Raw genomic sequence first — 22,453 nt, 5'->3', positions numbered from 1 at the left:
AGAGAGCGGGTCACCCTGAACAGGGCGGCTGGGCGGTTCTCTGCAGATCCAATAAGAGTGGAAAAACAGTTAGATTTCGCCATTCTTATTGCCACTAGTTAGGTCTTGATATAAGACCTCACCAGTGTTCGGTCAGATTCGGTGCGGCTAGACCTCCAATCGCTCTCTAGGCATCTTTTCCGGCGCTTCATCTCTCTCAGCTCCTCAGAGAACCAAGGAGCCAATTGAGAACGGCACCGAGTCAGAGGCCGCAAAGGCGCGACGCGGTCCAAGGCTCCGGCGGCCGCCCTGTTCCTCAGCCGAGCCGTGAGTCAGAGCCTCTGGGAATGGCCCAAGCTCCGTCAGGAACCTCTCGGGGTCCATCAGGTGCCTGGGACGGAACCACCTGGTCAGTTCCATCTCCCTGCGGCGAGGGGCAGCAGTCCGAAAGTCCAGCTGAAGGAGTGAATGATCTGTCCATGACAAGGACTTAATGACTAGGTCCCCTATTGTAAGATCATTCAACCACTGACCAGAGACAAAAATCAAGTCCAGCGTGTGTCCCCCAGTGTGGGTGGGGTCATGAACTAACTGGGTCAGGTCCATGGCCGTCATGGAAGCCATGAACTCCCGAGCGCTTCCGACGTTTCACTGACGGATGGCAGGTTGAAATCCCCCATGACCATAAGCCTGGGGGTATCCACCGCCACCCCGGCTATTACGTCGAGCAGCTCAGGTAGGGCAGCTGCTACGTGGCAGGGAGCCAGGTACGTAGTCAGCAAACCCATCTGCACCCCCTGACCCCACTTCACAAAGAGGGACTCACAGCCAGCTATCTGAGGAACAGTGGCCTCACTGTTCAGATTACTTTACTGAAAGGCACTGAAGGTTTTGCAGAATCAATGAACTTGATAAAACTTCCCCAAATATTTCTTCAGTGGAAGTAGTTTTCAGATTTGCTCACTTTCTCACCTAATATTAGGACTTGTGCAGTGGTGGGATTCAATTTTTTTAACAACTGGTTCTATGGGTGTGGCTTAGTTGGGGTGTGGCTTGGTGGTCATGTGACTGGGTAGACGTGGCTATCTGGTCATGTGATCGGGTGGGCGTGGCTATGTGCATAGGGACCAACTCTGTAATTCTGGTATTGGCAAGCAAGCACAGTTAAGCTACTTAAATCCTCCAGAGCAGGGGTCCCCAACCTTTTGGACCCCAGGGACCACCAAGTTCATAATTTTAAATTTCGCGGATCACTAATCCAAATCCAGCACGCCACTTGCTGAAGCACCTGGAATCCCAGTGACAGGATAGGGTCCTTCAGGCACTCTCCCCCCCTCTTTCTCTCTCCCCCCTCTCTCATTCTCTCTTTCTCTCTCCCCCTCTTTCTCTCTGTCTCCCACTCTTTCTCTCATTCTCTTTCTCTCCCCCCTCTTTCTCTCTCTCCCCCTCTCTCATTCAATATTCCAAGTGTGGTCTTCCCAAGGCCTTTTAAAGTGGTACTAATACTTCATGTCATCTTGATTCTATCCCTCTTAATGCAGCCAATGATTCTGTTGGGTTTTTTTCTTTCTTTTTGGCAACTGTAGCCTACTGCTGACTCCTGTTTAAGTGGATGTCCAGTAGGACTCCAAGACCCCTGTTGCCCTTACTACTCTTCAGCCAGGTATCACCTCTTCTGTGCCAGTCCATTTGGTTTCTCTTTCCTAAATGTAGAACCTTACATTTCTCACTGTTGATTTCATTTTTTTAGATGGGGCCCAAATATGTTGATCCTTCTGTATCTTGAGTGTTGCTATTCCTGTCAATTTGGTCTAGTCTGCAAATTTGATGAGTCCCCCTTCTATCCTCTTGTCTAAATCATTCATGAAGATGAACAGATCTTGCAAATCCTCCTGTTCTGTTCTGTTTTTTCCGTGTTCAGGAGAGTCTTGTGTCCTTCGAGGAGGTGGCTGTGTCTTTCTCTGAGGAGGAATGGTCTCAGCTTGATCCTGACCAGAAAGTGCTGCATTCGGAAGTCATGCTTGAAAACCATAGGAACGTGGCCTCTCTGGGTAAGAGTTCTCTAGTCCCCAATCAGAGAGTTCAAGAATGCAGATTCTAGTTAGCTTTTTTATTTAAAAAAAATATTTATTATTAATAAATTATTTATTTATTTCCTTCTCCTGTGAGGGAGAAGGAAAGGATCTGGCCTTCTCGTGCTCCATTGAAGGAAAGAGTCAATGTCTCTTTGCTTAGATGCTTTCTGTGCCATTTCTTATCTGTATTTTTCCATTTCTATTTATTTATTTATCAAATATCAAATATTTGAACTTATCTGTGGGGGTATTGCAGAAAATCAAAGGACTCAGACTTCGAGATCAAGAGAAGCTTTATTTGGCCAAATATTGCATTCAGTTGTGGTCGCCACGATGTAAAAAAGATGTCGAGACTTTAGAAAAAGTGCAGAGAAGAGCAATGAAGAGAATTAGGGGACTGGAGGCTAAAACAAAGAACAGTTGCAGGAACTGGGTATGTCTAGTTTAATGGAAAGAAGGACTAGGGGAGACAGGATAGCAGTCTTCCAATATCTCAGGGGCTGCCCCAAAGAAGAGGAAGTCAAGCTATTCTCCAAAGCACCTGAGGGTTGGACAAGAAGCAATGGGTGGAAGCTAAGGAGCCTTGGTGGTGCAGCAGACTAAAGTGCTGTTAAAGTAGCACTTAGCTGCCAGCTGCCTGCAATTACTGCGAGTTCAATTCTCACCAGGCTCAAGGTTGACTCATCCTCCATCCTTCCGAGGTAGGTAAAACGAGGACCCGGATTGTGGGGGCGATGAGCTGACTTTGTATAAACAAGAACACCACTTGGAGTGGGGGTGTGTGTGAAAGCCCTACTAAGCAGGTATATACAAAAGTATGAAGGCTATTGCTTAAAAAGCATTGTAAGCTGCCCTGGGTCTCTGGAGAAGGGCGGCATATAAATCAAACCAATAAATAAATATTTAAATAAATAATCAAGGAGAGAAGCAATTTAGAACTAAGGAGAAATTTCCTGACAGTTAGAACAATTAACCAGTGGAACAACCTGCCTCCAGAAGTTGTGAATGCTCCAACACTGGAAGTTTTTAAGAAGATGTTGGATAACCATTTGTCTGAAGTGGTGTAGGGTTTCCTGCCTAAGCAGGGGGTTGGACTGGAAGACCTCCAAGGTCCCTTCCAACTCTGTTATTCCATTCTATTCCTTAACTCTAAACTGAGTGAGGTTTGCATATATATACAGTACCATAGATAATTGTAAAGAAAGAGATGTTTTCTAGACATCTTCAAAGCTTTCATGACTTATGAATATAGAAATCATCATGTTTATATCACACCCCTGTAAGCGTGCAAACATACAACCTAATGGAATTATGGAGAAATTCAGAAGGAAATTCACTTGACTTTTTACGCTTTGATCTTTTTCTCTAACCTTGTTATCATTTTCATTTCCCTTTTGCTTCGAAGGTAATAATGGGCAGGAGAATCAAGATTCCTGTGAACTGCTCCAAGTGATCAATGCTAAAGATGGAACGGAGAAGTTTGGAATTCGAATGGAACTAGGAAGCCGTGATAGAAGCCAGTCAAAGAATTGGAATCAGGAAAGCTCATCTTCCACTGATGCTCCGATGCAAGACTTTCTTGCCCAAAAAGAGAGAATAAGGAAAAAATATGTTGGGAAAAGTGTAAAGCTAATCAAAGCTAAAGTACAAGTAAATGAACAGCATTTAACCCAAAACAAAGGAGAAGATGCTATAAGAAGACACAACGGACAAAATTACAATGGGACATTCATTCTTTCTCTTGAAAATAACTTCCTTACATCTGAAAAAGCGATTGACAGAAAAGAGAAGCCTTATAAATGTTTGGAATGTGGAAAATGTTTTAGGACAAGCTGGCAACTTACTATCCATAAAAGAATCCACACAGGGGAGAAGCCATATAAATGCATGGAATGTGGAAAGATGTTTGCTCAAAGAAGTCATTTTATTTCCCATAAGATCATCCACTCAGGAGAGAAGCCGTTTAAATGCATGGAATGTGGAAAGACCTTTGCTCGAAGAAGTCATTTTATTTCCCATAAAAGAATCCACTCAGGAGAGAAGCCGTTTAAATGCATGGAATGTGGAAAGACCTTTACTCAAAAACGTAATCTTATTTTCCATAAAAGGATCCACACAGGGGAGAAGCCGTATAAATGCATGGAATGTGGAAAGACCTTTACTCGAAAACATCATCTTATTTCCCATAAGATGGGCCACACAGGGGAGAAGCCGTATAAATGCATGGAGTGTGGAAAGACGTTTACTCAGAGCACTGGACTTACAAGACACAAAAAGATCCACTCAGGAGAGAAACCATTTAAATGCATGGAATGTGGAAAGACCTTTGCTAATAGAAGTAGGCTTATTTCCCATAAAAGAATCCACACAGGGGAGAAGCCGTATAAATGCATGGATTGTGGAAAGATGTTTGCTCAAAGAGGTAATCTTACTTCCCATAAGATCATCCACACAGGGGAGAAGCCGTTTAAATGCATGGAATGTGGAAAGACCTTTGCTCAAAGAGATAATCTTACTTCCCATAAGATCATCCACACAAGGGAGAAGCCGTATAAATGCATGGAGTGTGGAAAGACCTTTGCTTATAGCAATAAACTTAATTCCCATAAAAGAATCCACACAGGGGAGAAGCCGTTTAAATGCATGGAATGTGGAAAGACCTTTGCTCAAAGAGGTTATCTTACTTCCCATAAGAAAATCCACACAGGGGAGAAGCCGTTTAAATGCATGGAATGTGGAAAGACCTTTGCTCAAAGAGGTAATCTTACTTCCCATAAGATCATCCACACAGGGGAAAAGCCGTATAAATGCATGGAGTGTGGAAAGACGTTTACTCAGAGCACTGGACTTACAAGACACAAAAAGATCCACTCAGGAGAGAAACCATTTAAATGCATGGAATGTGGAAAGACCTTTGCTCGAAGAGGTAATCTTATTTCCCATAAAAGAATCCACACAGGGGAGAAGCCGTATAAATGCATGGAATGTGGAAAGACATTTGCTAATAGACGTAGTCTTATTTCCCATAAAAGGATCCACACAGGGGAGAAGCCGTATAAATGCATGGAGTGTGGAAAGACGTTTACTCAGAGCACTGGACTTACAAGACACAAAAAGATCCACACAGGGGAGAAGCCATAGAAATGCATGGATTGTGGAAAGAGCTTTGCTGAAAGAGGTAATCTTACTTCCCATAAGAAAATCCACACAGGGGAGAAGCCGTATAAATGCATGGAGTGTGGAAAGACGTTTACTCAGAGCACTGGACTTACAAGACACAAAAAGATCCACACAGGAGAGAAGCCATAGAAATGCATGGATTGTGGAAAGAACTTTGCTCAGAATGGTCCTCTTATTTCTCATAGAAGGATCCATGCTCAGGAGAAACTATATAGCAATAGCGATTCCACTTAGATTTATATACTACTCCACAATGCTTTACCACTTTATCTCTGAGCAATTTACAAAGTCAGCATATTGTCCCCAGCAATCTGGGTCCTCATTTTAGCGACCTTAGAAGTATGAAAGGCCGAATCAACTATTAAAAGTAATCTACAGGAGTTCAAGATGTTTTCAATAAAATGCCAATTTGAAACTTTTCAATATCCACTTATTTAAAATACTCCATCCGTTTTCTTGCTGAAATATTTCTTCTCATCCAGAATTGGCATTTCTTGCTCACTCACGATTTTCACTTTGTAAAGCCGCTGCCTTTTTTTTAGCTATTCCACAAAGATCTTTAATGTTCCCAGATGCAAATGGGTTTATGATGAAAAAAACAAGAACAACCCACACCTGAAATGTTGTTCTTTCGGTGGCAACCAGATTAGAGCTCTGCTTCAAATTAGAAATAACAAATTGAGCGGTCTTCAGCATTATAGAATTAACAGTTATTAAAAACAATCCCTCAACAGTGAGAAACACTTTAAAAAGTACTCTGAGCTGGAGTGAACCTTTAAAGGACCCTCTCGGGGGGCTCACCAGGGGTGGGTACTAAAATTTTTTACTACCAGTTCTGTGGGTGTCGCTTATTTTGTGGGCGTGGCTTGGTGGGAGGTTAATGTAACTGGATGGGTGTGGCCATTTTAAAAAAACTTTTAAACCTTAAGAGGTTGCAGAAAAAATGCTTTTAAAAGCCTCTGACGATCCCAGCTGAGCATTTTTTGGCCGAAGAGGTTGCAGAAAAAATGCTTTTAAAAGCCTCTGACGATCCCAGCTGAGCATTTTTTGGCCGAAGAGGTTGCAGAAAAAATCCTTTTAAAAGCCTCTGACGATCCCAGCTGAGCATTTTTTGGCCGAAGAGGTTGTAGAAAAAATGCTTTTAAAAGTAAAAAAAAAAAAGCCTCTGATGAGGTGGGCGGGGTAAGCGAGCGGTAACCGGGCTGGGGACTGGTTCGGGGGTGTGGCCAGCCAATGTTATTACGAGCTCCGAACTACCACAAATTTTTACTACCGGTTCTTGTGAACCGGTGCGAACCAGGAGCAACCCACCACTGGGGCTCACCCAGATCCTCCCATTAATCCAACTAAGAATTGTGCCAGTTAGAGGATTTGGTGAAGGAGGAGATAAAGAGGGATCCAGTCCAAGGATGTGTGGTGATCCCGGGATCTTACTGATTCAGCCTCAATCTGCCCCCACCTTCCCTTTCCCCAAGATCCCCCCCCCAATCCCTTCCACACTTCTTGCCGCCAGTGGTGGGTTGCCCCCGATTTGCACCAGTTCTATAGACCCGGTAGTAAAACCAACGGGAGGCTCCGCCCACTGACCCCGACTTCACCAAAATTCTTCTGCGCCTGTGCAAAAGAGCGTGCGAGCGAAGCGAGAGTGTGCGGCCCCGTTGCAAACCGGTAGTAAAGGTAAGTAGAACCCACCCCTGCCACCCCATCCCGGCCAAGCTGCCATCTGGGACTCGGACCCCTCCCCACCTGGAAGGAGGCTGGCCAGCTGAAGGCAGAGCCTGGTCTGGGGGGTCTCCCTTTTCATTCCCCCAAATCCCCCCCTCAGCAAGGATCTTGGCATGGCTCTGCATGGTCAGTCAGTCCCATGTGGCATCTGAACCAACCAACTTGGTGTTCTATTCTGGGGCCTCCTGTGCCTCTCCTGTGCCTCCTTCTCTTCCTTCCTTCCCTCCAGCCAAGCCCACCGTCACCATCTCCTCCACCACAATGGAACCCGCTTCCCCCAACACCATCCTCCTTGTGCACCACGATGGGCTTTTACCCGTTGAGGTCCAGTGGCTGAAGAACAGGTGGCCGGACAAGGAAATTTTGGAGATTTTGGGCAGCTTTTCCTTACAGAGACCTGAAAAAGTATTGCAATGAAAAAGAAAAACACACAAACACTAAAATCTTGCCCAGATTTTTTCCACGTTTTGGGAAATTGCAAATGGGAAGTGAAGGAGGAGGGACATTCCTTCCTATTCCTCCCTCGGGGAGGAAGCACCCCAGCTTTGTGGCCAGTTCCTCTTGACACCCCCCCCTTTTCCTTGTGACATTTGACTCAATTTCCAGCCCAGCGACCCCCAGGCTTCCTCCTTTGCTGCCACCCTCAACCTAGCCCCATCTTCTCTGTTCCTATGAAACGTCTGCAGAGTGGGAGCAGGGGAAGTGAGCCCTCCCTTCTTGATTAACCCTCTAATTAAGTCATTTAGGGAGAATTCCAGAATCCCCTGCAGATGAAATGGGGAGGAATCCCTGGTCCTTCCCAGCCTTTTCCTCCGTGAAATGAGCCTATTCTCCCTCTATCTGTCTTTGCCTATCAACCACCCCCTGCAGTGTGGGCCTGCCTTGGGGGAGGGGGTTGAAAGGGAATAAAAATATGTTATTCTCCCTGGAGCTGCATCGAGAGAATCCAGGATAGGATGGGTGTTGCTCTGTTTTGCCTGGAGACGGAGCACGTGATCATAATTTGCACATGTAGTCCCTCCTTCCTCGCCTGGTGCTTCCCCAGTTCGGCTCAGTCTTCAGTGCAGAGAGACGTGTTTGAATGAGCGGCTTCACCTTTCATTCTGTGATCATCTATGCATGAGCTTTCGAAGAGATTTATTATTGTAATTGTGAGGATCACTTTTGCGATCAGGCTGCTAGCTGGTCCGCTGGCTAGCGGCCTTGTGCCGGCTTTCTACAGACAAGGTCCTCACCAGCTATGGTTAGTCATAGGGCCTTTGTAGGCCGGCTTCTGTTTGAGCCCAGGCATTCCTACAGGAGGGCAGAGGGAACCAGTGCCTGCCCACTTCGTCTGGGCACATTGAAGCAGCTAGAGCGCATGGGAGTGCGATTTAGAGTCGCAGCAGCTTCAGCCCTTCATGGGCTGACTTGCCTTCATCGCGGTGGAAAATGGCATTTCGCGCGCCTTGTACCAGCCAAGAGGCCCAGAAAGGGGACAAGAGGGCTTGCCTTACAGCCTCCCAGGGTCAGAGGTATGGGGCCTCCAACCAGAGGGCTGCAGCAAAGGGAGCGACAACCAAGAGCCAGGCAGCCACTTCGAGTGGCAAGAGGGACTCCAAATTGGCCGAAAAAAACACAGAACGGCGTCAAAAGGCCTTGGAAAAAGAGCTAACCAAGCTCCAGAAGGCTAAAAAGAGCCAGGAGCGAAGTGACCCCCCACCCCCACCCAGAGGAGGAGCGGAACTTTCCCGCCCTGAAGGAGATGAGTCATTGGAGCCTATTAATGATCCGGCTCCTTTGCAAACAGCCTCTTACAGTGCCTGGTCACCAGATGGCACCAGAGAGCCGTCTTCTCCAACCTTAGGAGAGGTTCTGGATAGAGTGGAAGCCTTTGTATTTGCAAACCCCGGTTCGCCTGCAGCAAGTTTTGCAGAGCTACGCCTGCATACTGTTAGGTTGGGTAAATGAGGACGCAGCAAGCCAGGGTAGTGAGTGACAACAGCTCTTTATTGTATGGTGAGAACCCAGCAACTGACTCAGGGAGCCAGCTCCCTTTATATACCTTGCAGCTGTGGTGGTCAGCCAATCAGCTGATGGTCAGTTAATTCAAACTTCCCGCCTAGAAAACCTATTTACATAACACATACCACTTCAGGGCCTGCAGCTCCCTTTACTCCGAGGGCAGCGGGGATCCGCCCACAGGAGGAAAATGGGTCAGCAGTTCCTGATCATTTGCAGCAACTGATTTCTCAGGCTATTACCCAAGGTACAGGCATAGGCTTGCAGCAAAGGAACCAACCTTCTCCAGGGGTTCCTTCCCATCAGCCTCCATTATTGCACCCTGTACATCAGGAGACTTGGATGGGTCCTCAGAGTCTCCCATCTGTGGCCCATTCTATCAGAAGTGGTGACTCCTTGGTTGAGGAGGAGGATTTTAAAGGCCTTTTCTGAAGATGAGGGGATGGATACAGAACCCTTCCCCTTGACAGGCCTTTTCAAACACTGACCTGTTCAAACCATTGCTTCGTAAGGCCAAATCCACTACAAATTTGAAATCTGACCCTGAGCCTATCCTGTGGGGTTCTGGTCATGTGCTCTTTAAGAGCCTGCAGTTGAGGCTAAGGTTAGCCTCAACCCATTAACCTAATTATTTTTGGACGTTGTCCAACATCAATGGAACAACCCTGGAGCAGGGCTTCCTCCGTCCAGAGCAGAAAAGAAGCTCTATAATGTGGCTCTAGATCTGGCTGAAATTCTACAGGTACCCACGGTGGATAAGCCGGTGGCAGCGTTGACATCAGTTGCCCTTATTCCAACTGATGCAATAGATTGCTTGAGACCTGATGACAAGAAAACTGAATTGTCATGACGTAAGGCCTATCAGGCGGCTGCAGTGAAGGCAGCCACCTCAGCTTCCTTTTTCAATAGTGCTTCACTGCTCTGGCTTCGCCAAATGCAGGAAAGCATTCCACCGGAAGATGTGACTGTACACCAAGATATTAAATTAATAGCTGCTGCTGAGTTTTCAGCGGATGCGACATTGAATGCGGCCAAATTTGCCTCACCGGCCATAGCATCTTTAATTACTACCGGTTGCCTGTTTTGGCTTAAGCACTGGCAGACTGACAACAAAAACGAATGGAAATTGGCTTCAGCTCCCTTTACGGGCAACAAATTATTTGGAGAAGTTCTGGACCCTATCCTGGTTGAGACCAGAGGCAAAGGTAAGGCCTTGCCTTCACTCTACAGGAGGGGGGACTGCCGGCCATCTCCATATTATAGGAGGCAGTCCTTTTGAACCCCTGTCCAGGGTTCCGACTATCAGCAGTTTCAACAGCCGTACCCTAGTCACCAGGACAGACAGCCTGATAGGTCAGACTTCAGGAGTTGCCAAATGTCTCAGGGCAAACGGCCCTTTCGAGGAGCAGGAAGTCGTCCTTACCGACGTTCGAAGTGCAGGGCCCCACCACCTATTGGTGGAAGGCTCAGCCTCCATTCCCATCAGTGGGCGGCCACGACTTCAGACAAGTGGGTACTCACCACAGTGAGTTCAAGTTTGGCTCTGGAGTTCCTCTATGCCCCCCCCCCAAATTCTTTATAAGGTGACCCAGGTCCAGGGACACATCCAAAAGAAGCCTGATGGAGACAGCCATCCAGGATTTGCTGGATAGCCAGGCTATTGAACCAGTTCCCCTGGATCAACGGGGGCAAGGATTCTATTTGATCCTATTTGTGATCCAAAAGTCTTCAGTTAGGTGCAGGGCAATTCTGGATTTGAAACGTCTCAGCCAGTGTCTAGAGTTCAAGAAGTTCAAAATGCAGTCACTCAAATCAATATTGGACAGTACATGCAAGGGCGACTTCCTCACCTCAATAGACTTAACAGAAGCTTACCTTCATGTCCCAATCAGGGCTGCGCACAGGCGGTTCCTTCGCTTTGCCTATTCGGACAATCATTACCAATACAGAGCCATGCCATTCGGCCTCTCATCAGCACCGAGAGCCTTCGCTAAGATTTTGGCGGCTCTGGCAGCCCCCCTGAGATCAATCCCAATCAGAGTCCAGTGCTATCTGGATGACATTTTGATCCAGTCCTCAACAGCTCTTCAGGCAAGGGAGGCTCTAAGGGTCCCGATCCAGGCACTCTCAAAGTCAAAGTACACGACAAGAAAAGCTGTTTTTTTCCAACTACCAATTTCCTCTATTTTGGCACCATAATAGATGCAGTAACCTGCCAAGTCTTTCTCTCTCTGGAGAGACAGGTCGGCCTTCAACAACTAGCCAAGGACATCATGGCTATGAGGGAGGTTCCTTTATCACTCCTGTCGCAGCTCCTGGGGAAGATGATGTCGTGCATCTCCATAGTGCCGTGGGCGCGACTACACGCCAGGATGCTTCAATGGTTCCTCCTGCCCCACCAAAGATCTGGCAGGAGCACCTCGAAGGACAGGGTAAGACTCCCCTTACAGGTGCAGCACTCCTTTCGTTAGTGGACATTGCCAGCTCTCCGCAAGGGCTGCCTGTTCAAAGAACCAGCCCGTACCACCATTACGACAGACACCGGCCTCTACAGTTGGGGAGCTCACAGTCAAACTTTGATAGCCCAGGGCAAGTGGACCCTGGGAAACTGATCCCACAAGATCAACTGTCTGGAGCTCCAAGGAGTCTATCTGGCTCTCCAAAGCTTCAAGGGCTCCATCTCCTGGCATCACGTTTTGATCTTATCCGACAACGAGATGGCCAAAGCACACATCAACCAACAGGGAGGGACACATTCCAGGTCCCTCATGAAGGAGGCAGGCCATCTGGGTCGCTGGGCAGAGCGACACCTATAGTTACAGACAGAACATACATCAAGGGCCCTGAATGTGCAGGCAGACAGTCTTAGCAGGGTGATGGTAGACCATGCAGAATGGCGCCTGCATCCCTCACTGTTTCAACAGCTGACTCACAGATACGGAACCCCGGTCCTGGATCTTTTCGCATCCCCATAAAACTCCCAGTTACCATGGTTTTTCAGCAGGTACCAGGCTCATGGCGCAGAGGGGATAGATGCCCTTCGCATACCGTGGCCTCTGGGTCTTCTATACGTCTTTCCTCTACTTCCTCTAATTCCAGCAGTCATCACGAAGATTTTTTTTATTATTATTGAATTTCTATACCGCCCTACTCCCGAAGGACTCAGGGCGGTGCACAGCCATGAAATAAAACACATAGATATACAAAATTTAAAATCGAATAAAATGAATTAAATAAATTTGGCTGAATTAATACCCATAATTTAAGATACCCATATTTTAAAATACATTAAAAATTTAAAATTTACACTTAAAAGGGAGAAGATTTAGGCGAGGCCAGCTTGATGAAATAAAAGTGTCTTCAACTCACGGCGGAAGGTGCGCAGATCCGGAATCCTCCGTATCTCTGGGGGGAGCTCATTCCAGATCGTCGGTGCCCCCACAGAGATGGGAGATGCTGGAGGAAAAGGCAGAGGTGATATTGATAGCGCCTCACTGGCCCAGGACGCCATGGTTTGCGGACCTGGTGACCCTGTCTGTGGTTCACCCTTGGCGAATACCACACAACAAGATCTCACTCAGTCAGGAAGTATTGATACTCCCAGAGCCTCAGTGGCTCTAACTGACTGCCTGGCGATTGAGTGGCGGGCCCTGAGGCAAAGATATTTCTCACCAAAAGTGATCCAAACTATTCAGGCATCCAGACGGAAGTCTACTACCAGAGTTTACAATGCTACTTGGTGGGCCTTCTGTACCTGGTGTTCTAGGTTGCAGGCTGACCCAGCTATGGCCTCAGTGGTTGTGCAACGCAGGGTCCGTGGTAAATAAAGCCCCCCTCATTTGCGATCTTATTCAGGAGGGGGGTGCGGACCTGGTGGGTATTATGGAGACCTGGCTGAGTCTGGAAGGGGGGGTGCCCCTTGTTGAAATATGCCCACCAGGTTTCCGGGCATCTCACTGGCTGAGGGCTCAGGGTAGGGGCGGGGGTGGTGGCGGTGATTATTATTAATGAAAGTCTCTGTCCGAGGGAGGCCACTGTTCCTCAGATAGCCGATGTGAGTCCCTCCTTGTGAAGTGGGGTCAGGGGGTGCAGGTGGGCCTGCTGATTGTGTATCTAGCTCCCTGCTATGCAACAGCGGACCTACCCGAGCTGCCTGACGTGATAGCAGGGGTGGCAGTTGATACCCCCAGGCTTATGGTTATGGGGGATTTCAACTTGCCATCGGTCGGTGAAACGTCTATGGCAGCTCGGGAGTTCATGGCTTCCATGACGGCCTTGGACCTGACCCAGTTAGTTTATGGCCCCACACACACGGGAGGACACACTCTGGATCTGATTTTTGTCTCTGGTCAGTGGCAGAATGATCTAGAAATAGGGGATTTAGTCATCGAGCCCTTGTCATGGTCTGATCATTCACTCCTCCAACTGAACTTTCAAACCACTAACCCTCGCCGCAGGGAGACAGAACCGGTTAGATGGTTCCGTCCCAGACGCCTGATGGACCCGGATTGGTTCCTGATGGAGCTTGGGCCATTCCCTGAGGCTCTGGCTCACGGCTCGACTGAAGAACTAGTGGCAGCCTGGGAGAGGGTGGCCGCTGGCGCTTTGGATCGCGTCGTGCCTTTGCGGCCTCTGACCCGGCGCTATTCTCAATTGGCTCCTTGGTTCTCTGAGGAGCTGAGAGAGATGAAGTGCTGGAAAAGACGCCTGGAGAGTGGTTGGAAGGCCAGCCATTCTGAATCCGAACGAACACTGGTAAGGTCCTATATTATGACCTACCTAGTGGCGATAAAAGTGGCCAAATGTAACTAGCAAGTTACATTTTGCAAGTTGTGGGAACCCAGCCTGGCTTTATTAAGTCCGAAACTGATGAATGCGTGTTTACAAAAAGAACTGACAATATGTATGAGATAGTTCTTGTTTATGTTGATGATATTGTTTACATTGGCCCAAATAAGCAGATGAGTGAGAATTTTGCTAAAGCTTTGCAGAAATATTTTACATTGAAATCTTTAGGTCATGTTAACACTTATTTAGGTGTTCAGATTGACAAAACACAGAAGGGGTTTAGTCTTTCACAAGAGGATAAAATTGAACAAATTTTGCATCATTGCAACATGAAAGATGCTAATACAGGAAGCATACCCATGCAAACAGATTTTCACAACCTGGCACATGAACCAAGTCCTGAGTTCGAGGATCAAACACTGTATCCTTCAGTTATTGGGTCACTGTTGTATATTAGTAGTTGGACTAGACCTGACATTGCACTTAATGTTAATCTCTTGTCTCGACACGTAGGTAAGGCAAAACAGTTTCATTGGACATGGGTTAAGAAAATATTGAAATACCTAAAACACACTAAACATATGAGGTTATTGTTAGAACCGACACATACTGATTATGCAGAATTATGTTGTTATGCAGATTCTGATTGGGCGAGTGATAAGAAATCACGTAAAAGTACTTCAGGTTATATGATGTTCTTAAATGGATGTCCTGCTTACTGGCAAGTGCGTAAACAGAATTTTGTTTCTTGTTCGTCTGTGGGCCAAATTGTTCATCTGTTAACTGTGGGCCAAATTAATTTAATTGGTTTTTAATACTGTTTTAAATTTTTTGTATTTTCTGTATTTTATCTGTTGGCTGTTCACCGCCCTGAGTCCTTCGGGAGAAGGGCGGTATACAAAATAAATCATCATCATCATCATCATCATCATCATCATCTACTGAAGCTGAATATGCTTGTGTTTCACATGCATGTAATTCTCTAACGTGGTTTGATGCATTGGTCACAGATATCTGGACACACCCGATCCGACTGATCACCGTGATGGAAGACAATGAATCTGTGGTTTATATTTCTGAATCACGTTTCACGGGTTCTAGGTCCAGACACATTGAAATCCGTTACAAAAATATAAAACAATTAGTGAAACAAGATTTTGTTAAATTGCAGTATGTGCCTACACATGATCAGATTACTGACATGCTCAACAAACCGCTTCCAGCAGCTCAGCACGAGTATCTGCGTAAGAAGGTGTGCCTTATTTGATGGCTATACCTGATGTCCGCTCAACTGACAAAGAAAGGGTTGTCACTGCGTTAAGTGTTTGCCAGCTGAGCATCCATTCTGAGATTTACGGTAGCCTGCCTGAGAACCTTATGAAGTACCTATAGCAACTGAGATAAGACTGGTCTTGTGAAACATTGGGCTACTGCGCATGTCCACATTCTTTCTTTTCTAACTTCCTGACTTACACTTCCTTTGTTCGTCCCTGAGATGAGCTGTCCAGTAAAAATGTAGTTATCTAGTTTTGTTTGCTTTTTATAAATAAAATACTTATTAGAATATATACTTCGGTTTTTTCTTTTATAAGTATACAGCATTGGAAAACAAGGTCCATCCACCTCTAATTAATTTCAATTACCCCCGAGGGGGAACGAGGCTGATTTATGCTTCGACATTACCTTTGCCTCTGGTCTCAACCAGGATACGGTCCAGAACTTCTCCAAATAATTTGTTGCCTGTAAAGGGAGCTGAAGCCAATTTCCATTTGTTTTTGTTGTCAGCTTGCCAGTGCTTAAGTCAAAACAGGCAATAGGTAGTAATTAAAGATGCTATGGCCGGTGAGGCAAATTTGGCCGCATTCAATGTCCTTCTCAGCCCCTCTGGAGCCTCTGGTGCTTCGCCAGGCGTGAAGGAACACACACACACACATACGCACCCACGATATAAGCTGTGGTTCAAAACCTGGTTTAATGAAAGCGACTACAGCAACGAATAGTAGACACTGAGCTGCTTAGCAAAAAGTTAAAGACGGAGACGCCCAAGCTTCCCGCTTGGTTGGTTTTATAGGGCCTCATTAACTCATTAACTCATTAGGCTCAGACTCAACCCTTCCAAGACCGAGTGGTTGTGGCTTCCGGCGTCCCGATATAGTCAGCAGGTGCCATCGCTGACTATTGGGGGTGAATCTTTGCCCCCCACAGAGAGGGCTCGCAATCTGGGTGTCCTCCTGGACGCACGGCTGTCTTTAGAAGAACATATGACGGCCGTGGCCAGGGGGGCCTTTTATCAGGTTCGCCTGATTTGCCAGTTGCAGCCCTTTCTGGATCGGGACGCCCTGCGCACAGTCACTCACGCCCTTGTTACCTCCCAGTTGGACTATTGCAATGCTCTCTACATGGGGCTCCCCTTGAAGAGCACTCGGAGGCTCCAACTGGTCCAGAATGCGGCCGCGCGGGTGGTTATGGGTGCAACCCGTTGCGCCCACGTGACACCCCTCCTGCGCGAGCTGCACTGGCTCCCAGTGGTCTTCCGGGTGCGATTCAAGGTGTTGGTCACCACCTTTAAAGCGCTCCATGGCATAGGACCCGGGTACCTTCCAGACCGTCTTCTGCCACCAATAGCCTCCCACAGGCCAGTTCGCTCCCACAGAGAGGGTCTCCTCAGGGTGCCATCGGCCAAGTCATGTTGGCTGGCGACACCCAGGGGGAGGGCCTTCTCTGTGGGAGCCCCAGCCCTGTGGAATGAACTGCCCCCGGAAATTCATAAGATTTCTGACCTCCGGGTATTTCGCTGCGCACTCAAGACCCTATTGTTCCGCCAGGCTGGGTTAGCAACATAATTTTTAATTGGATGTTTTAAATTTTTGGGGTTTTAAATTAAGCCAAATTTATTTAATACTTTTAAATTATTTTAAATTGATGTTTATTCTGTTTTTAAATAGGCTGTACACTGCCCTGAGTCCTTCGGGAGAAGGGCAGTATAGAAATAAAATTATTATTATTATTATTATTATTATTATTATTATTATTATTATTATTATTATTATCTATCCCCAGGCAATCTTTCTCAGCTGTTACACTCGAATCTACCACTTGTTTCATCAGTCCATCCCCCCACCTCTTCTTGCGTCCCGTCCATTACCCACTATTAGCGCTTATTAACGCAACACCCCCTTTCACCGTGATCTGTTCCTAGAGTTTGTTCAGATGTTCTGGATCCTCCGATGGTATTCCCCCCCTCATGGTCTTCCATGCTGGCGATGAGGATGGGATTTTGAGGCCAGAAGCCAAGGAAGGAGCTGAAGCCGCAATCGAGAAAGAGCTGAGACCATGTTCCGAGAGAGATACGGAGCGACCGCATCCTGAATCCAGCCAGGCGAGCGAGCGGAGCACAGGAGAATCACGAGATGATGTCTGCCTACACACTGCCAGCGCCTTTCAACCCCAAGGAGGAAAAGTGGGGATCCTACATGTCCCGGTTCGAGTGTTTCATGGTGGCCAACGACCTGCAAGGGCTACCGGACGTTCGAAAGAAGGCCCTATTCCTGAGCCACTGTGGACCTCTATGCAATCTTCCTGAAAGACAAGGCAATAGTGGCTGAACCCCTACACAGACTGTTAGCCAAAAAATCCACTTGGAAATGGGGGAAGACTGAAGACAAGGCATTCGTGGGCATTAAGAAACTGCTGTCAGCTGAGAGTTTTCTAATACAGTACAACTCCACGCTTCCCCTTGTCTTAGCTTGTGACGTGTCTCCGTTCGGGGTGGGAGCCGTCCTGAGCCATAGACTCCCGAATGGCCTAGAGGTGCCCATCGCCTACTACTCCCGAACTCTGTCAAGTGCCGAGAGAAATTACAGCTAGCTTGACAAGGAGGCCCTCGCTGCCGTTTCGGGAGTGAAAAAGTTTCACGAATACCTATTCGGGAGGGACTTTGACCTGATCACCGACCATCGACCGCTCCTGGGTCTCCTCGCGGGAGACCGACCAACACCGGCAGCCCTATCGCCCAGGATGACACGCTGGGCCATCTTACTCGCGGCATACTCATATTGCCTGGTACATCGACCAGGGGCGGACATGGGCAACACGGACGCACTCAGCCGATGCCCACTACCCGACAACCTAGAGGACCCCACACCCGGCATTCCAATCCTGCTGATAGACGTATTGGACTCAGGACCCATTACATCAGCAGAAGTAGCGAGAGCTTCAACCAAGGACCACATGATCCGGACGGTCGCAAGTTGGGTCATGAGGGGGTGTCCGGAAAGGATTGGGAGCGGGAAATTTAAACAGTTCGCGAACAAACGGGATGAGCTAACCATACAAGGGGGGTGTCTGCTATGGGGCGATCGGGTCATTATTCCCTTGTGCCTAAGGGAGAAAGTGTTAATGTTGTTGCATGAGGGGCACCCTGGGATTGTTCGGATGAAGGGGCTAGCCAGGAGCTACGTCTGGTGGCCCAATATGGATGCAGACATTACCGAGTGGGTGGGGAGATGCCAGCCCTGCCAGGAGTCTAGGCCAGATCCGCCAACAGCACCAGTGAGGGAGTGGGAAAGACCCCAGGGACCCTGGTCCAGGATCCACATAGATTTTGCCGGCCCGTTTCACGGACAGACCTTCATGGTCATCGTAGATGCATTTTCCAAGTGGCTGGAGATTAAGCTAATGAAGGCCACTACCACCGACGCAGTTATCAGGGAGCTCAGACAGTTATTCGCCACCTATGGGTTACCAGACATCCTAGTTTCGGACAATGGGCCACAGTTCATGGCGACACAATTCGAGGGGTATTTAGCGGACCTAGGGATCAGACATGTCCTTTCAGCCCCGTTCCATCCGGCTAGTAATGGTCAGGCTGAGAGATTTGTGAGATCAGCCAAGGAGGCCCTCTCACGGCTAGGCCCCGGGGATTGGCAGGAAAGAGTAGATAAATTCCTAACAGCACAGCACTCCACACCTTGTACAGCCACAGGCCGAAGTCTGGCAGAGCTCTTAATGGGACGGAAGCTCCGAGGGGTGTTAGATAGACTCAATCCCAACTACTCTCCAGAAGCCTTCAAGGGGGAGGAGAGGAAGCTCAGAGAATTCGCCATAGGAACCCTGGTGCATGCCAGGAACTACGGGAGGGGCCCACTCTGGGAGGCAGGAACAATTACAGAAATTACGGGGCCCAAATCGTACAGGGTTGACATGGGGGATGGGAGAGTCTGGCGCAGGCACATTGATCAGCTGAGGAAACGAATAGCCGCAGACGCCGAGGAAAGATTCGACGAACCGATCCCTGACTACCAACCAGAACCACAAACTACATCAAGCCCGGGCAGAGCGGAGGACTTAGCTGACGATTCTGGCATCCAGCGCTGCCCCATCGAGGAGGTCCGGCCCACCGGGGAAGTCGCCACCCACAAAGAAGTCTCGGAGGTTCCATTGGCGGAGCAGGGAGAAACAGGGAGTCCCTCCAACCTGCTCGACGCCACCCCTCCGACTGAACTGCGCAGGTCGACTAGGATACGCACACGCCCTAGTCACCTGAGAGACTTTGTATGCAAATAACACCTAAGTGACTTCTGGGAGGGGAGGAGTGTTATGTAAATAGGTTTTCTACGCGGGAAGTTTGAATTAACTGACCATCAGCTGATTGGCTGACCACCACAGCTGCAAGGTATATAAAGGGAGCTGGCTCCCTGGGTCAGTTGCTGGGTTCTCACCATACAATAAAGAGCTGTTGTCACTCACTACCCTGGCTTGCTGCGTCCTCATTCACCCAACCTAACAGTATGCAGGCGTAGCTCTGCAAAACTTGCTGCAGGCAAACTGCTTCCACTCTATCCAGAACCTCTCCTAAGGTTGGAGAAGACGGCTCTCTGGTGCCATCTGGTGACCAGGAACTGTAAGAGGCTGTTTGCAAAGGAGCCGGATCATTAATAGGCTCCAATGACTCATCTCCTTCAGGGCGGGAAAGTTCCGCTCCTTTTCTGGGTGGGGGTGGGGGGTCACTTCGCTCCTGGCTCTTTTTAGCCTTCTGGAGCTTGGCTAGCTCTTTCTCCAAGGCCTTTTGACGCCTTTCTGTGTTTTTTTCGGCCAATTTGGAGTCCCTCTTGCCACTCGAAGTGGCTGCCTGGCTCCTGGTTGTCGCTCCCTTTGCTGCAGCCCTCTGGTTGGAGGCCCCATACCTCTGAAGGCAAGCCAGCCCATGAAGGGCTGAAGGTGCCGTGACTCTAAATTGCACTCCCATGCACTCTAGCTGCTTCAGTGTGCCCAGACGAAGTGGGCAGGCACTGGTTCCCTCTGCCCTCCGGTGGGAATGCCTGGGCCTCGGCTCAAACAGAAGCTGGCCTACAAAGACCCTATGACTAACCATAGCTGGTGAGGATCTTGTCTGTAGAAAAGCCGGCACAAGGCCGCTAGCCAGCGGACCAGCTAGCAGCCTGATCGCAAAAGCGATCCTCACAATTACAATAATAAATCTCTTCGAAAGCTCATGCTTAGATGATCACAGAATGAAAGGTGAAGCTGATCATTCAAACATGTCTCTCTGCGCTGAAGACTGAGCCGAACTGGGGAAGCACCAGGCGAGGAAGGAGGGACTACATGTGCAAATTATAATCACGTGCTCCGTCTCCAGGCAGAACCGAGCAACACCCATCCTATCCTGGATTCTCTCGATGCAGCTCCAGGGAGAATAACATGTTTTTATTCCCTTTCAACCCCCTCCCCCAAGGCAGGCCCACACTGCAGGGGGGTGGTTGATAGGCAGGGACAGATAGAGGGAGAATAGGCCCATTTCATGGAGGAAAAGGCTGGGAAGGACCAGGGATTCCTCCCCATTTCATCTGCAGGGGATTCTGGAATTCTCCCTAAATGACTTAATTAGAGGGTTAATCAAGGAGGGAGGGCCCACTTCCCCTGCTCCCACTCTGCAGAAGTTTCATACGAACAGAGAAGATGGGGCTAGGATGGGGGTGGCAGCAAAGGAGGGAGCCTGGGGGTCGTTTAGCTAGAAATTGAGTCAAATGTCACAAGGAAAAGGGGGGTCAAGAAGAACTGGTCACAAAGTTGGGGTGCTCACTCCCCGAAGGAGGAATGGGAAGGAATTTCCCTCCTCCTTCCCTTCCCATTTGCAATTTCCCAAAACGTGGAAAAATTCTGGGCAAGATTTTAGTGTTTGTGTGTGCTTTTCTTTTTCATTGCAATACTTTTTCAGGTCTCTGTAAGGAAAAGCTGCCCAAAATCTCCAAAATTTCCTTGTCCGGCCACCTGTTCTTCAGCCACTGGACCTCAACGGGTAAAAGCCCATCGTGGTGCACAAGGAGGATGGTGTTGGGGGAAGCGGGGTCCATTGTGGTGGAGGAGATGGTGACGGTGGGCTTGGCTGGAGGGAAGGGAGAGAAGGAGGCACAGGAGAGGCACAGGAGGACCCAGAACGGAACACCAAGTTGGTTACTTCAGATGCCACATGGGACATCTGACTGACCATGTCCAGAGCCCTGACAACCCTGATTCCAGGATGCACCAAGGCTTTGGCAGAGCCATGCCAAGATCCTTGCTGAGGGGCGGATTTGGGGGAATGCAAAGGGAGACCCCCCAGACCAGGCTCTGCCTTCAGCTGGCCAGCCTCCTTCCAGGTGGGGAGGGGTCCGAGTCCCAGATGGCAACTTGGCCGGGATGGAGGTGGCAGGCAGGGGTGGGTTCTACTTACCTTTACTACCGGTTTGCAACGGGGCTGCGTGCACTCGCGTCGCTCGCGCGCTCTTTTGCTCAGGCGCAGAAGCATTTTGGTGACGTCGGGGTCAGTGGGCGGAGCCTCCCGTCGGTTTTACTACCGGTTCTATAGAACTGGTGCAAATCGGGGCCAACCCACCACTGGCGGCAAGAAGTGTGGAAGGGATTGGGGGGGGGGATCTTGGGGAAAGGGAAGGTGGAGGCAGATTGCGGCTGAATCAGTAAGATCCAGGGATCACCACACATCCTTCAACTGGATCCCTCTTGATCTCCTCCTGGGTGAGCCCCAGTGGTAGGTTGCTCCTGGTTCGCACCGGTTCACAAGAACCGGTAGTAAAAATTTGTGGTAGTTCGGAGAACCCGTAATAACATTGGCTGGCCACGCCCCCGAACCAGTCCCCGGCCCGGTTACCGCTCGCTTACCCCGCCCACCTCATCAGAGGCTTTTTTTTTTTTACTTTGAAAAGCATTTTTTCTGCAACCTCTTCGGCCAAAAAATGCTCAGCTGGGATCGTCAGAGGCTTTTAAAAGCATTTTTTCTGCAACCTCTTAAGGTTTAAAAGTTTTTTTAAAATGGCCACGCCCATCCAGTTACATTAACCTCCCACCAAGCCACGCCCACAAAATAAGCGACACCCACAGAACTGGTAGTAAAAAATTTTAGTACCCACCCCTGGTGAGCCCCCCGAGAAGGTTCTTTAAAGGTTCACTCCAGCTCAGAGTACTTTGCTAAGTGTTTCTCACTGTTGAGGGATTGTTTTTAATAACTTAATTCTATAATGCTGAAGACCGCTCAATTTGTTATTTCTGATTTGAAGCAGAGCTCTAATCTGGTTGCCACCGAAAGAACAACATTTCAGGTGTGGGTTGTTCTTGTTTTTTTCATCATAAGCCCATTTGCATCCGGGAACATTAAAGATCTTTGAGGAATAGCTAAAAAAAGGCAGCGGCTTTACAAAGTGAAAATCGTG

At 48.4% G+C, this 22,453-nt stretch overlaps 1 protein-coding gene across 1 annotated transcript; it reads left to right on the top strand.

Moving 5' to 3' along the window:
- The first annotated feature begins 1,902 nt into the window (after positions 1-1,902).
- Positions 1,903-5,428, top strand: LOC148116127 (uncharacterized). Its single transcript, XM_087884893.1, has 2 exons — positions 1,903-2,030; positions 3,460-5,428. Exons 1-2 carry the CDS (start codon positions 1,997-1,999, stop codon positions 5,193-5,195), a joined length of 1,770 nt encoding a protein of 589 aa, XP_087741019.1. The 5' UTR covers positions 1,903-1,996; the 3' UTR covers positions 5,196-5,428.
- Positions 5,429-22,453: the final 17,025 nt, after the last annotated feature.

Source organism: Pantherophis guttatus, chromosome 2, assembly GCF_059756535.1.
Source record: "Pantherophis guttatus breed Tessera chromosome 2, ASM5975653v1, whole genome shotgun sequence".
Taxonomy (NCBI): Eukaryota; Metazoa; Chordata; class Lepidosauria; order Squamata; family Colubridae; genus Pantherophis; species Pantherophis guttatus.
This window is presented reverse-complemented; position numbering and strand designations above follow the sequence as displayed.